This window comes from Crocuta crocuta, unplaced genomic scaffold (assembly GCF_008692635.1).
Source record: "Crocuta crocuta isolate KB4526 unplaced genomic scaffold, BGI_CrCroc_1.0 scaffold28, whole genome shotgun sequence".
In the NCBI taxonomy this organism is placed as follows: domain Eukaryota; kingdom Metazoa; phylum Chordata; class Mammalia; order Carnivora; family Hyaenidae; genus Crocuta; species Crocuta crocuta.
The window spans coordinates 8349754-8363645 of record NW_027533256.1 but is presented as its reverse complement, the minus strand read 5'-3'; the positions used below and the strand labels follow the sequence as shown (position 1 = coordinate 8363645).

The following is a 13892-nucleotide window of genomic DNA, read 5'->3' as shown; positions in this document are numbered from 1 at the left end:
CTGGTGTAGGAATCTAGGAAGGAGATAACGGTGGTGTGGACCAGTAAGGTAGGGGTGAAGGTGCTGAGTGACCAGATTCTGAATCTATTTTGAAGAATGTAGACAAATTAGATGAGGGAGGCCAGGTGCTGCTCTGTACTGGGGACAAGAGTAAAGGAGAAAGCAGCTTCATCACTGAGTCCTCCTCGCAACTGTGGGTAAATGTTATGACCCCTATTTCAAGGTGAGAGAAAGAAGCCACTCAGGGCCAGGAATGACCCCCTAAAGTCCTCAGATGGGAAGACATGGAGCAGGAGTTGAAACTCTGGAATGTGTTCCTCCAAAGCCCATTCCAAAACCCCTGAGGCTGAATGGGTCCCTGCAGTGGTTTCAGAAGCAAACATAGTGTGTCACCTGCAGGAAGGTCTTGAGTGGTTCACTCCCACCTTATTCATTAGACTCATTACTCATTTGTTCATACGGTAGATTGAATTGGATGAAAACTAGTGAGCCCTGCTGTGTGCCTGCAGTATTTTCTGAGGCACCAGGGAGGTGGTGGGCCAGGGAGCTCCAGGCTGAGGGAGTGGCCAGTGCAAAGGCCTGAGCAGTGAGGCCCTCATAAGATCCTGGGGAGGTGGGGCGGGAAGGAAGGGAAGGGAAAGGGACAGGCCAATATTGAGGTCTTGAGCACATCTAGAGGTGTGTTTTTCACCTCAAGGGCATCTGGACATTATTGAAAGAATTGCTTTTATCAGAGGAGAAAAGGATCAGACCTTGTTTTCAAAAGCACCTCTTGGCTGCCTTGGGAAGGATGGATTGGAAGGGGAAGGGTGATAGCATGGCTGGAGTGGTAAAGGAAAGACTAGGAGGTCCCGGGAGGACTGTGAGGCTGGAGAAAAACAGGTAGGAGCCCAGAGCAAGTGAGCCTACTGAGAGGAGAATGGGCAGACAGAACCTAAGGAGCACCCACACGTGTGGTACTAGTGGAGGAAATGGGGTTGACATAGAGGAGAGAGGCAGAGCTTCAGGACCCATCCAGGCCAAGGACAAAGCCTGTGCAGGATGCTCATTAGGGGATGCCTTGACATCAATATCTGTGCAAGAGAATGGGCAAAAGTAGGATTCCGTGGAGCTTCAATGCAGACATGACAGACTCACCTGATTCATGGGGAGCTTTGAAACTAAAAGGTGCCCTCAGGGCTATGCCAAGTTGGGCCAAATGACTGGGCCATCAGTCACTTCAGGCGGGAATCTCAGGAAGGGCCTGCTTTTAGGTAAGGTAAGAGGGTCTTAGAGGGGATGACAGCTGAAGGAGCATCCATACTCAGCATGTTTGTGTCCTCACAGCTTCTCCGCCAGCTCAGGTGCACAGAACAGGACAATGCAGGGCAGTCTGTTGATCTGCGCTCTACTTTTGATGAACTTTCCCATGTCTCTTATTTTTTCCTTCTCAGAAACCCTTACAACCCCCAAGCTAGCCATAGCTTATGTACTTTTGATGAGGACAGAAGTCATTGGAATCTGTATACATTAAACATTATTTCCCCATTCATCCCTCCCCAAATCCTGAGAACCTCTATTCTACTTTCTGTATCTATGAATTTGCCTATTCTAGGTAACTCATATAAGTAGAAACGTACAATAGTTTTTAATTTCAATGAAGTTTGGTTTATCTGTTTTTTCTTTTATGACCTGTGCTTTTGTTGCCCTATCCAAAATACTGTTACCAAATCCAACAGCATGAAGCTTTCCCCCTATATTTTCTTCTAAAATTTTAATATTTTTAGCTCATACAATTTAAGGTTTTGATTCATTTGAATTAGTTTTTGTATGTTACATAAGAGCTTAAGTGCATTGTTTTACATGTGGACATCCAGTTTTCCTAGCACCATTTGTTGAAAATATTGTCCTTTCCCACATTGAATGGCCTTGGCATCCTTGTCAAAAATCAGCTGAACATATATACGAGGTTTTATTTCTGTGCTCTTTTTTCTATTCCATTATTCTATATGTCTGTATTTACTACACTATTTTGTCAGTACTACACTATTTTGATTATTATAGCTTTGTAATACATTTTGAAGCCAGAAAATGTGAGTCCGCAAACTTTGCTCTTATTCAAGTTTTCTTTTTTTAGCTATTTGAGGTCTCTTAAGATTCCATATGAACTTTGGGATGGATTGTTCAGTTTCTGCCAAAAAAAAAAGTCATTGACATTTTAATAAAGATTGCATTGAACCTGTAGATAGCCTTGGCTAGTATTGCCAGCTTGAGGATATAAAGTCTTCTAGTCCATGAATATGTGATGTTCTTCCAGTGATTTGTGTCTTTTTAAAATTTCTTTCAGCCATAGGGGCTCCTGGGTGGCTCAGTCAGTGGAGCATCTGACTCTTGATTTCAGCCCAGCCAATGGTCTCATGATTGTGAGATCGACCCCCACATCGGGCTTCATGCTGAGTGTGAAGCCTGCTTGGGATTCTCTCTCCACACCTCTCTCTCTCTGCCCCCTTCTCTAAATAAATAAATAAATAAATGTTAAAATTTTTAAATTTATTTCAGCTATATATTATAGTTTTCAGTATACTAATCTGCCTTTTTGGTTAAATTTATTCATAAGTATTTTGCTCTGTTTGATAATATTATAAATGGATTTATTTTCTTAATTTCCTTTTTGGAATGTTCATTGTTAGTGTATATCAAAATGCAACTGATTTTTATATGTTAATTTTGTATCCTGCAACTAAGCTGAATTCTTTTATTAGCTCAGATAGTTTTTTGTGTGTGGAATCTAGGGTTGTGTTTTTTTTTTTTTACAATTAAGATCATATCATCCAAGAACAGATATGATTTTACACCTTCCTTTTTAATTTGGATCCCTTTATTTTTTTCCCTTGCCTAATTGATCTGGCTAGACTTCCAGTGCTACATTGAATTGAAATTACAAAACTGGGCATTTTTGTATTACTTTTGATCTTGAGAAAATGTTCTGGTCTTTTACCATCAATATGTGGGCTTTTCATTTATGGCCCTTATTATGTTTCTCATAGAACATTTCTCTATTCCTAGTGGGAGTATTTTTATGAAGGAAGTATGTTGGATTTTTGTCAAATGCTTTTTCTACATCAATTGAAATGATCATGTAGTATGGACTTTTTTCAGTCTATTAATTTTGCTAATTCTATTATATTCTGTTAATACATTGTTTGAGTTTTGCATGTTGAACCATGTTTCCATCGCGGAAATAAATCCTACTTGGTCATGGAATAAAAATCTTTTAATATGCTGCTAAATTCAGTTTGCTAGATTTTTGATGTTGTTGAGGATGTTTGCACCCATATTCCTATAGGATATCAGCCTGTACTTGTAGTATTTGTCAGGCTTTGATATCATGGTAATTCAGGCCTCACTGAATGAGTTGGAAGTGTTCTTTCTTCTGCACTTCTTTGGAAGAATTTGGAAGGGATTGGTGTTACCTCTTCATTAAATGTTTGGTCACGCTACAATACCATCTGGTCCCAGGTTTTTCTTTTTTGGGAGATTTGTGATTACTGATTCGCCCTCTTTACTAGCTATAGGTCTATTCAAATTTTAGACTTCTTCATGTTTAAGTTTGGCAGGGTGTATGTTTCTGGAATTTATCCATTTGTTCTAGGTTTTCTAATTTGCTGGTATGTAATTATTCAGAGTAGTTTCTTATGATCCTATGTATTTCTATAGTGTCAGTTGCAGTGTCTCCTCTTTTATTTCTAATTTAAGTTAAATTTATTTATGTCAGCACCTTTATTATTTTGTTTCTTATGCTAACTTTAGGCTTAACTCTGTTCTCTTTTCTTCCATGTCCTTGACATGTAAAGTAAGATATTTTATTTGACATTTTGCTATATTCTTAATATATGCATTTATCAGTATAAATTTTCCTCTCAGAACTCTCTTGCAGCATTCTGTAGGTTTTGCTATTTGTTTCTATTTCATTACCTTTAAGGTTTTCTTTTCTCATTTGGTTTCTTCTTTCATGCATTGGTTTTCAAAAGTATGTTCTTTAATTTTCACATAAATGTAGATTTTTCATATTTCCTCTTGATTTTTTAATGTTTATTTATTTATTTTGAGAAAGAGAGAGTGAGAGCGCACACAGGGAAGGGACAGAGAGAGAGAGAGAGAGAGAGAATCCCAAGTAGGCACCATGCTGTCAGTGCAGAGCCTGATGTGGGGCTTGATCTCATGAACCATGAGACCATGACCTGAGCTGAAACCAAGAGGTGGATGCTCAACCAACAGTGCCACCCAGGAGGCTCTTCCTCTTGTTTTTTCTTCCATGTAGTTGGAAAAGATATATGCTATGATTTAAGTATTCTTAAATTTGCTAAGACTTGTTTTGTGTGTTATCATATGATCTATCCTGAAGAAGAATCTGTGTGGACTTGAAAAGAATGTGCATTCTGCAACTGTTGGATGAAATGCTCTATATATGTGTATTAAGTCCATTTGACCATGATATGGTTCAATTCTAATGTTTCCTTGTTGATTTTCCATCTAGATGATCTATCCATTGTGGAAACTGGGGCATTGAAGTTGCCTGCTATTATTATATTGTTATCTTTTCTCTCTTCAGATTTGTTAGTATTGCTTAATATATTTAGGTGCTCAGATGTTGTGTACATATGTATTTATGACTGTTATATCTTCTTGATGTATTGACCCCTTTATCATTATATAATAGCTTTCCTTGACTCCTGTTACCATTTTTGGCTTAAAGTCTATTTTGTCTGATATAAGTATAACTAATTTCTTTTGGTTTTCATGTGCATGGAATATCTTGAATTCCTTCATGTTGAACCTACTTGTGTCTTTAAAGCTTAATTAGTCTCTGACAGAAAGCAATTAGTTGGGACTTGTGTTTTTATCCATCATTTTGCAGATTTTTCTTCTGGTAATATGACTCTGTTTCTAATAACATGTTAGTACTGATGCTGTTTTTGCTGTTCGAGGTTTACTCATTCTCTATTGACTTCTTATTATGAGGAAAGGGAATTAAGCTTTCTCGTAGTTCAGCTCCCCTATGTGATTTTTCCCTATCCTTTCCATTCTCCCAACATAGTTGTATCACTGAAGTGTTTTGGCCTCAAGCTTCAATGATAGCAATATCTTCAAACTTCTGCTAATCATCTCCATCTTCTTTTAAGAGTGAGTCACTAGAACATGACTGGAGCTCTCCATGCTAGAAGCCCACAAAGTTGCTTTCCATACTGCCTGCTTCCTAGGGATCTATAACTCCCTGTGGTATTTTCCATAGCCCATGAATACTCATGTGTGTCTATGTCCTAGAGTCTAAACCTTTCTTCAAAAGCATCACAAATTGGAAACTTCCCTAGACTGAGTAGGTGAATTGAAGACTCTTGTTTCCTGTAAATCTTCTTTGGAAGATCCTCTTCACACAGGCGGAAAACAGGAGAGTAAAGTAATGAGAAGGAGTGTGGAAAAGGTTACCATTAATTAAGAAAATTGTCTTGCACTTTAGCATGGAAGTGTCTGAGATAAAGTCCACATCATAGGTTGGTTGTCAGAGTCTAATAATTTGCTACCCAGCAATTGTCCAGCTCAGCCAGAGTCACCCTGATCTGCCTGGGTGCAATGGGTAGAGCATGGGTTTTGACATTAGATCTGGGTTCAGATCCGTGCTAACTATGGAAATGGTGGCAAATGTCATGACCTGTGAATCTCATCTGTAAAATGGGAATAATGCTGATATCACAGGATTGTTCTGGAATTGGAAATCCTGCATGTAAAGTGCCTGGTATATACGTGTCCATGAATAATAATCCTGACATTATTAGAAACGTCTATCCTTAGCATGGAGGAGGGCACTCATGGGGATGAGCACTGGGTGTTATGTGGAAACTAATTTGACAATAAACTATTTGTAAAAAAAAAAAAAAGAAAAAGAAATGTCTATCCTTAGTTTTCTTATCATCTACTGACAGTTTTAGATATAGCCTAGAAAAGGCAGAAGGAATAATAGAAAGGAAAAGCCAAGAGCATTTTGTAGGGATGTGGTGCTGAAGAGCTCTGCCTCACACCCAGCCAAACACACCTTCAAGGAGCAGGGGAGGAGCAGACATCTGGGAGACAATGGACAACCAGGAGAGCCAACAAATCAGAATTGCTGGAGGGTTTACCAACCAACGCATCCCCCCTCATTTCTTGTTGAACGGTCCCACCTAGCATGACCAAGTATCCTGGTTTGCCACCAGAAGTCCTTCAATCTCTGAAGTCCCTCAGTCCCAAGCACACAGTCTCCTACAATGCACACTGATGAAAGTCACCACCAGGTGGGGGCCCACTGAAGTCACTGAGGATGTGTGGCAGACTTCAGCTATGTGGAGGAGAGTAGGGATAAGGAGATTGCTGAAGAGCCTGCAGGAGGGCAGACATAACTGATCCCTCTCACTCATGTTTCTTCATTTTCAGGTCAGGCAGTGTGAACAACAACTGGATGGACATTTACAACCTTGTGGAAGATTTGGTCAAGAAGTTTGAAAAGTATGGCTTCTCTGTGTTAATAGTGTGATTTCCTCTGCTAGACACAGCACAGAGCTGTTTGGACTCAGTGGGCATTGGAGTCCCTCTAGGCAGGAGCACAGAGTCTAGAGTGAAGTTCTGAAGCTGAAAAACGAATAACAGTGATTCCAAGGGACCCAGGAGGTTTACGTGGCGACTGTCTGAGAGTTAGGCCATATGACTGGGGACACAGTCTGCCTTTGAGGACCTAGTAGATTAAGAAACAGGCAGACCAGTAACATAATTGAACATCTGGCTTAAGGTGTCAGGGGCCAAAAGAAAAGGCAAAGGATTTATATGACAAGCTTAAGGATAAAGCAAGAATTTTAATTCAAGGATGACTTCCCAGAAGATGTGGCAATATTAAGTAGGCTTTGATGGATGGGAAAGACAGGGTAACAGGAACCATCAAGGAGACTTCTTGTGGAGTGAGTAGTCTGGCAGCAGAGTAGGTTTAACTCAAGGAAGGGCTGAGAGATGAGGCTGCACATGTCAGGTTGGAGCCATGGCTATAGCAGCCCATAATGCCAGCCCACAAGGCCTAGATCTCCTGCTGTGAGCAATAGGGAGCACAAGATGATTCTTGATTGGAGGTCTGACATGATTAGGGTGGTGCGTTAAGAAGAAAAGTCTGGCAAAAGTGGGTAAAATGAGTGGGAACAAGAGCTAAAAGCGGTAGGGAGTTCAGCTAGGGACCTATGGTACCAATTTAGCCAAGGGATAATAAGGGTCAGCAGACCAGAAGACTGGCAAGGAGCAAGAAAGAGAGGGATACAGACAAGGGGGAGAAGAAGGGCGGAAATGGTGGGGGAAAGGGAGAGAAGCAAACCATGAGAGACTCTTGAATGCTGACAAAAACTGAGGACTGATGGATGTGGGGGGAGGGGGGATGGGCATGGAGGAGGACACTTGTGGGGATGAGCACTGAGTGTTATGTGGAAACTAATTTGACAATAAACTATTAAAAAAAAAAAAGAAAGAAAGAGAGGGATACATATGAATGGCTTCCAAGGGGGAAAATAATTTCTTTGAGATGAGAAGAGTTGAGGTGGGGAAGACAGGCAAGGAAGGAAGAGCAGTGAAGCTCCAAAGAATGTTACAAGAAGAGAGGCCAAATGGGAGTCCCTCCTGCAGGAGTGTGTAGATGTCTGTCTCCTTCTGCATGTGGCTGTCTGTGTGAGCACCTATCTGTGTGAGTGCCTGTGTGTGTGTGTGCATGCACACATGCATGTGCACATGAGAGAGAGAGACAGGCAAATAGACAAACATTACTGGGGTGTTGTAAGTGTAAGGATGGACGCTCCTCCCTCCCTTCCAGGAAGGCCACACATCTTACAGACCTCAGAATTCCTTACTAAGGTTATAGGAAGTTCTGGGGTTTGGGAAATGAACCCCAGAGTATAAGAAATGGGGTGGGACAGGGAAACTGTCATGCACCCCTCCCTGGCTGCTCACTCATCATTTGCAGCCGGTGTTGATGACTTCTCACAAGCATGTGCTTCCTTCCCAGCCCGAAAATGCGGATATCCTTCATCACCTACTCCACAGAGGGCCACACCATCATGAAACTCTCCTCAGATAAGTAAGTGCGACGTTGACCCCCAAGACAGGCCCAGTGGGTGAGACTGATGAGACAGCCAGGGAGAAAATGGGTCCCTTGAGATCACAGTGGGGAACCTACTGGTATGCAGCCTACTGGGCAGGCCTGGACTCCCATCATTGTATACCATGATACCCAGCTTTAGCTCCCCTGCCCTCTCAGACCCCTGGCTGCTCTGATAATGGCCGACCCTGTACAGCTAGACCATCTCCACCTCTTCTAAGCTTTGCCTTTCACCTGCCTGAGTCCTCTCTGCATTCTTCCCTGTTCTTAGAATGGGCTGGCTGTGAGAACTCCCAGAATTTTTTGAGCAGGTGTATGTCTTCTTTATGAACAGTGACCTGCATTAAGGACCTGCTGTTGTGTGTCAGTCTCTACCCTGGGCCAGTGGGAATTCCAGTGAGGCAAAGTCATAACCAGGGAGAAAAGGATGAGCAGCATCAAAGTATTGATGGTCTCAGTGAAGAGGATCTTGCTCCTTAAGTGGGTCTGAGATACAGGAGCCCAAGAGTGGGGTCCTAAACATCAGGCTGGGATTTGATACTTGAGAAAGGCCTAAGTTCGCCTTAGTGGGTCCACCAGTTTTCCCAAAGACCTGTAAGCTGGGGGTTATGGAGCTTCTGAATAGCTGGTTAAAGAGGTTAAGATTCTCAAAGGTACAAATGATTGGAGCCCAATCCAGAGAGAGCTAAACATCAAAGAGAGGTTAAGCACCGTTAGAACTAGATGGGTCCCAGTATTTGTGGCACAGAGCTGCCATTCAGGACCATGGAAAGAAGCCAAGAGCAACAGAGTGAACAGCCAGCCTGCAGGGGAGGGGTGTGGTGGTATCAGTGCTGGAGACAGCACTCTCCTACCTGACTCCGGGACAAGCAGGGAGAGGATTGGCTGCTTCAAGCACTAGTGGAGGCACCAATTTGTACATAGGTGGGGTTTTGCATTAGGACAGAGAGACCTGAGTGGGGTTGAAGTGGAAGGAAGCAATTCCATTGGGAGAGACACTGGCAGGTGGCAGAGAGCTGCAGGGCTGCTGGGCAGGGGGCTCTGGAGGAGGAGCTGCGCACTGGGGAAGGGAAGACCTCTGCCTCCTCCAAGGTGGGGGGCTCAGGGCCCAGATGTGAGAATCTGTGTGGGGGCTCAGGGTGGCCCCACCTGGTTCTCTCTGGAGAGTGAACACAGTGACATCTTCCCCAAACCGGGGTTCAGGAGTGGGAGTGGGGCCTAGGGGAGTGGAAATGGTGTGACATTGGTGGGAAGGGGCGAGATGTGCAGATGGAAAGACAGCTCACACTGAGATCAGGGCCTTAAAGCTACCAGCTCCCCAAAACCCACAGGACCTTGATTGGAGCTGGGTTTAGCCTGAGATTTGCCTTCCTAAACATGCCCCACTGCCTAGGAGTTGAGGAGGCCTGTGGCAGGGAGCCTGGGAGGGGTTGGCATGCAGGGAGAATCCAGGAAGGGACACTAGAGCCTGATATAGGTGTGATCCTGGAGGATCTGCAGAGATCAGGGAGCAGGGCTGGGACCCTGCTTGATGCTTTCTGAGCCCTTTCTGCTAGGACAGAGTAGGCTGAGGAGACACGACCTAAAAAGGGGCTTCTTCTGGATTCTGGAGAAGCCAGGGGCATAGGGTCTAGGAAGCCCCCAGAGTTGATGGCAAAGATGATGATGACAGGGCAGATGTGGAAGGGATCCAAGGGGTTGAGACAGGTATTAAAGAGTAAGGACTGCTAGAGACAAGGAGCTGGTGTCCCCTCCATGGACAGAGCAGGGAGCAGGGTTGGAGGGGCAACAATCCCTAGGGAGAACTCGCTTGGGCAAGAACAATGCCTGGCCTGGAGGCTCCTGGGCCAGACACTGAGAAGGGCTGGAAGAAAATCTTCCAGGATGTGAAGAAGGGAGAGTGCTTCTGCTGGGCGGGACAGCACCTGGTTTGGCCTCCACTGGCCATGGGTGCCAGGCCTCACCTCCTGGGCTGGGCAGGGCTGGGCCTGGGGCTCTCAGGTCTCACGCCACAGCAACATCTCCACTCCCCACAGTGAGAAGCCCTCTCAGGGCCCACGCTCTCCTAGCCTTGCTGTGCCAGCTCGGCTTGTCACATGGGATAAGCCTGAACCTGGGCCCCCAGTCCCACCTGTGAAATCCCCCTTAACAGCGGCTGTGTGGCCACATACCCATGGCAGCCAGCAGATCACTGCCCTTCCACCTGCATGGGCAGCCCTCAAGCCACTTCCCCAGCTTTTGGCCTTTTTCTTCAGGAGCACATGAACCCAGGAGCCCTAGCGCTCTCATCAAGCAGCTTGCTACTTCCTTTGGCACCAGTTCAGAAGGGAAAGTGGCTTGGTCGGGGCCACTTTGGGGGTGGGGGATGAGCCAACCTCGGGGGTCTGTGGCAGGAGAAGATGGGACAGGGCAGGGGCGTCAGCAGGATGACCTCTTCCAAACTCAGCCTTACCTGCTGAAGGAAAGTGTGTCTCCCCGAGGGACCCACTATGTGCTAGCAGTCCTGCCAGTCACACCGTGAGTGTAGATTCACAGTGGCACACCCAGGAGTGTGCCCCACAGTCACCCTGGACAGTCAAGGCAGGGCCCTTGAGGGTCCCCCAGGTAGTGTGCCTGAGACTACGGTGAGTGCAGAGAAAGCCAGGCCATACCCACAGGAGCAGCAAAGCAGCGTCCCCCAGCCCATGCTCACCAGATGGGGGACAGAGGAGGTCTGAGCAAGTCCTGTCCATATTAAGGACTCAGTGCATAAGACCATAACCAGGCTATTTGACTTGTGTCCTGTCCTGACCAGGCAGGTCTGTACAATGCACAGTGGCTCCAGGACAGTTTAAGGTTGTTTTGTTTTTGTTTTTGTTTTTGTTTTTTTTAATTGAAGTATAGCTGACACACATTAGTTTTACATCAGTGTTAAGCATATAACACAGTGACTTGACTCTTCTATACATTATGCTGTGCTCACCACAATTGTAGCTACCATTTGTCCCCTTACATTATTATAAAATCCTTGACTATATTCCCTTTGTTGTAGCTTTCATTCCTGTGACATTTCATCTCATAATCTGAAGCCTGTATCTCCCACCACCCTTCATCCCTTCTGTCCATCCCCACTCTCCCCTCCCCTCTGCAACCATCAGATAGTGCTCTGTATTTATGAGTCTATTTCTGATTTTTGTCTGTTTACTTCTTTGTTTTGTTTTTTAGATTTCACATATAAGTGAAATCATATAGCATTTTATCTTTCTGTCTGACTTAATCATTTGGCATACCATCTTCTAGATCCATCCATGTTGTTGGAAATGGCAAGACCTATTATTTTTTATGGCTAAATAAAATTCCATTGAATGTATACACCACATCTTCTATATCCATCTATCGCTGGACACTTGAGTTGCTTCCATACCTTGGTCGTTGTAAATATTGCTGCAATAAACATAGGGGTGCATGTATCTTTTTGAATTAGTGTTTTCATTTTCTTTGTGTAAATACCCAGTAGTACAATTACTGGATCATATGGCATTTCTCTTTTTAATATTTTGAGGAACCTCAAAATAATTTTGCCCACAGTGGCCACACCAGTTTGCATTCCCACCAGCAGTGCACAAAGGTTAGCTTTGGGCTCTTTTTAATAGTCAACACCTCATACCACCACAATCCCTTTTCTGATTTCTTTTTCAGAAATGTAATACGTGATGGTCTTAGTAAACTTCGGAATATAGTGCCTACTGGAGCCACAAATATGCATGAAGGATTTAAAAAGGTACCAAATCTAGAGCTCTGAGGATCTCTGCTTTATGGAGTCCTTAGAGTATTCTGGGTCCTCCCATCGCCGTCCTCCAACACTCCTTCATTTCATTGCAGGCAAATGAGCAGATTCGTGAAGCAAACTCTGGAGGTAAGCTTCCTGGTGACTTCACTGCGGGCAGGACAGAGGCAGGCCTGGGCCTCAGCGAGGTCTGGTGCAGACCCTCCTCAGCCCCTTCTGGCGCTGACTCTTGGAGCAAGGTGCTTGCCCTCTCTGTGCCGCAGGTTTCTCCTCTGTACAGTGAGGATGAAAACCACCCCAGTGATGTGTCTCAGACCCACATGGGATCATGTGCATACCTTCTAGGCTCTTGGTAACTGTGAGGTGACTGACCTACACTTGGGCTGCCTGAACAAGAAAACAGGAAGCCAGGGGCACCAACAGCAGACAGGATCCATTTTCGGAAAAAAGAGCTGGATTTCCCCCTTGCTGCCCACTTTGTCTCCATCACATCTCTGGCCTTGACGCCTTTTCCCTGTGGTTCCTTCCCTTTGGTTGATGTCATTCTGTGACTGTTTCCAACACTGGAAATGGCTGTGCTCTGCTCAGAACCATATTCATCTAGTTTACAGCTGCAGTCCTTGCCAGCAAACAAGCACAGGCCTGGTAGGGAAGGCACTGAGCTGGAAATGGCATCTGCAGCCTGAGAGCCTCTAACCTCACCTTCTGGACCCCTGGGCCTGCAGATACAGCAGGTCTTTCTGCAGGTGCTTCCCTGAGCCAGAGCCACGTCTTCCACTGAGCTGCAGGACACCTTGTACAGTCGAGTCTGACTGTCACTCCGTTTGCTCATCCAAAAGGCTGATGCTTGTCCAGTGAGGTCAATGGTGTTGCTTTTCAGGGCAAAGGTTGTATGTCTGGTCATCATGACATTTCAGTAGGAAGGGCCAGAGCAGGACTCAGTACCATCTATAACGTGGGTCCTGGCTAAGGCCCTCCTCCCCTAGGACTGGACCGCTAGCCCTCCAGGCACTTCTGAGAGTGGGTGCTTATGCCGGGTGCCTGTACTCTGGAGGAGGAGGTATGAGGAGCAGTGCTATGGACCCAGCAGCCTTCAGAGTATCATTTGGGTGCCTTTACTGACCAGGCCACTCACTTTTTCTGCAGAAGAAAAAGTTTCCTCCATGATTATCTCTCTGACCGATGGAACACTGGAGCCAGCGGCCTTTGACGAGACTAAGTCCGAAGTGAGTCCAGTCCATCATTACCAGTATTTTGCTCAGCATATTTGGTGATTTATACTCAACACTTTCGTTCTCTTAGGCTGCAAAGTCTCGGGAAATGGGGTCAACTGTTTACGCCATTGGTGTAAAAGACTATCAGAAAGACCAGGTAATTCCAAACAGGTAACTAGGTGCCACTTGTGAGCCTAGATGGGGAACTTTCAAAGGCGGCTTTCCCAGGGTTGCCTGAGGATGCTCCTCTAACCCACCCCTAGTGTCTGGACAGCAGATAGCCACTCCAGAAATGAATAACAAGTGTCATGTCAAAACCTCCACACCCAAAGTGCAGGTGTAAGGGCTTTCCCTTCCCTAACGGTGGGCTTCTGGCCAAGTCTTTGATTTTGTTGTTAGACTCCTCAGAGTCTAACATGGCATGAAATAAGAGACTGCCTCCTGGGATGGGGACTTCTGTGTCCTTATCCCCTATCTATGCACCCAAGACACCTCCTCTCCCTTGTAGCTGTTGGAAATTGCAGACAGCCCGCAACACATGATTGGAGTGAACAATGGATTTAAGGAACTAAAATACGTCGTAGAACCAGTGAGTAAGAGTTGTGAGAAAGGGGATAGGGTGACCTCTTGCCACAACCTCCCGGGCACTGTCCCTGACCTGCCACGCCTCTTTCTCTTCCAGCTTTCAAGTAAGGCATGTATTGAAATCACAGACGTGGAGCCTTCCAGTTTTTGTGCAGGAGGTAAGAGCTGGAGTCACTGTTGTAAACAC

General features: G+C 45.1%; 1 protein-coding gene across 1 annotated transcript in view; it reads left to right on the top strand.

Moving 5' to 3' along the window:
- The window catches only part of ANTXRL (ANTXR like), a 34166-nt gene that overhangs the window by 3582 nt on the left and 16692 nt on the right, over nt 1-13892 (top strand). Inside the window, exons 2-9 of the mRNA XM_077746460.1 lie at nt 6448-6519; nt 8048-8119; nt 11819-11900; nt 12002-12035; nt 13053-13132; nt 13209-13277; nt 13629-13709; nt 13803-13863. Coding sequence (XP_077602586.1) covers nt 6448-6519; nt 8048-8119; nt 11819-11900; nt 12002-12035; nt 13053-13132; nt 13209-13277; nt 13629-13709; nt 13803-13863 — 551 coding nt within the window. The remainder of the gene's footprint in view (nt 1-6447; nt 6520-8047; nt 8120-11818; nt 11901-12001; nt 12036-13052; nt 13133-13208; nt 13278-13628; nt 13710-13802; nt 13864-13892) is intronic.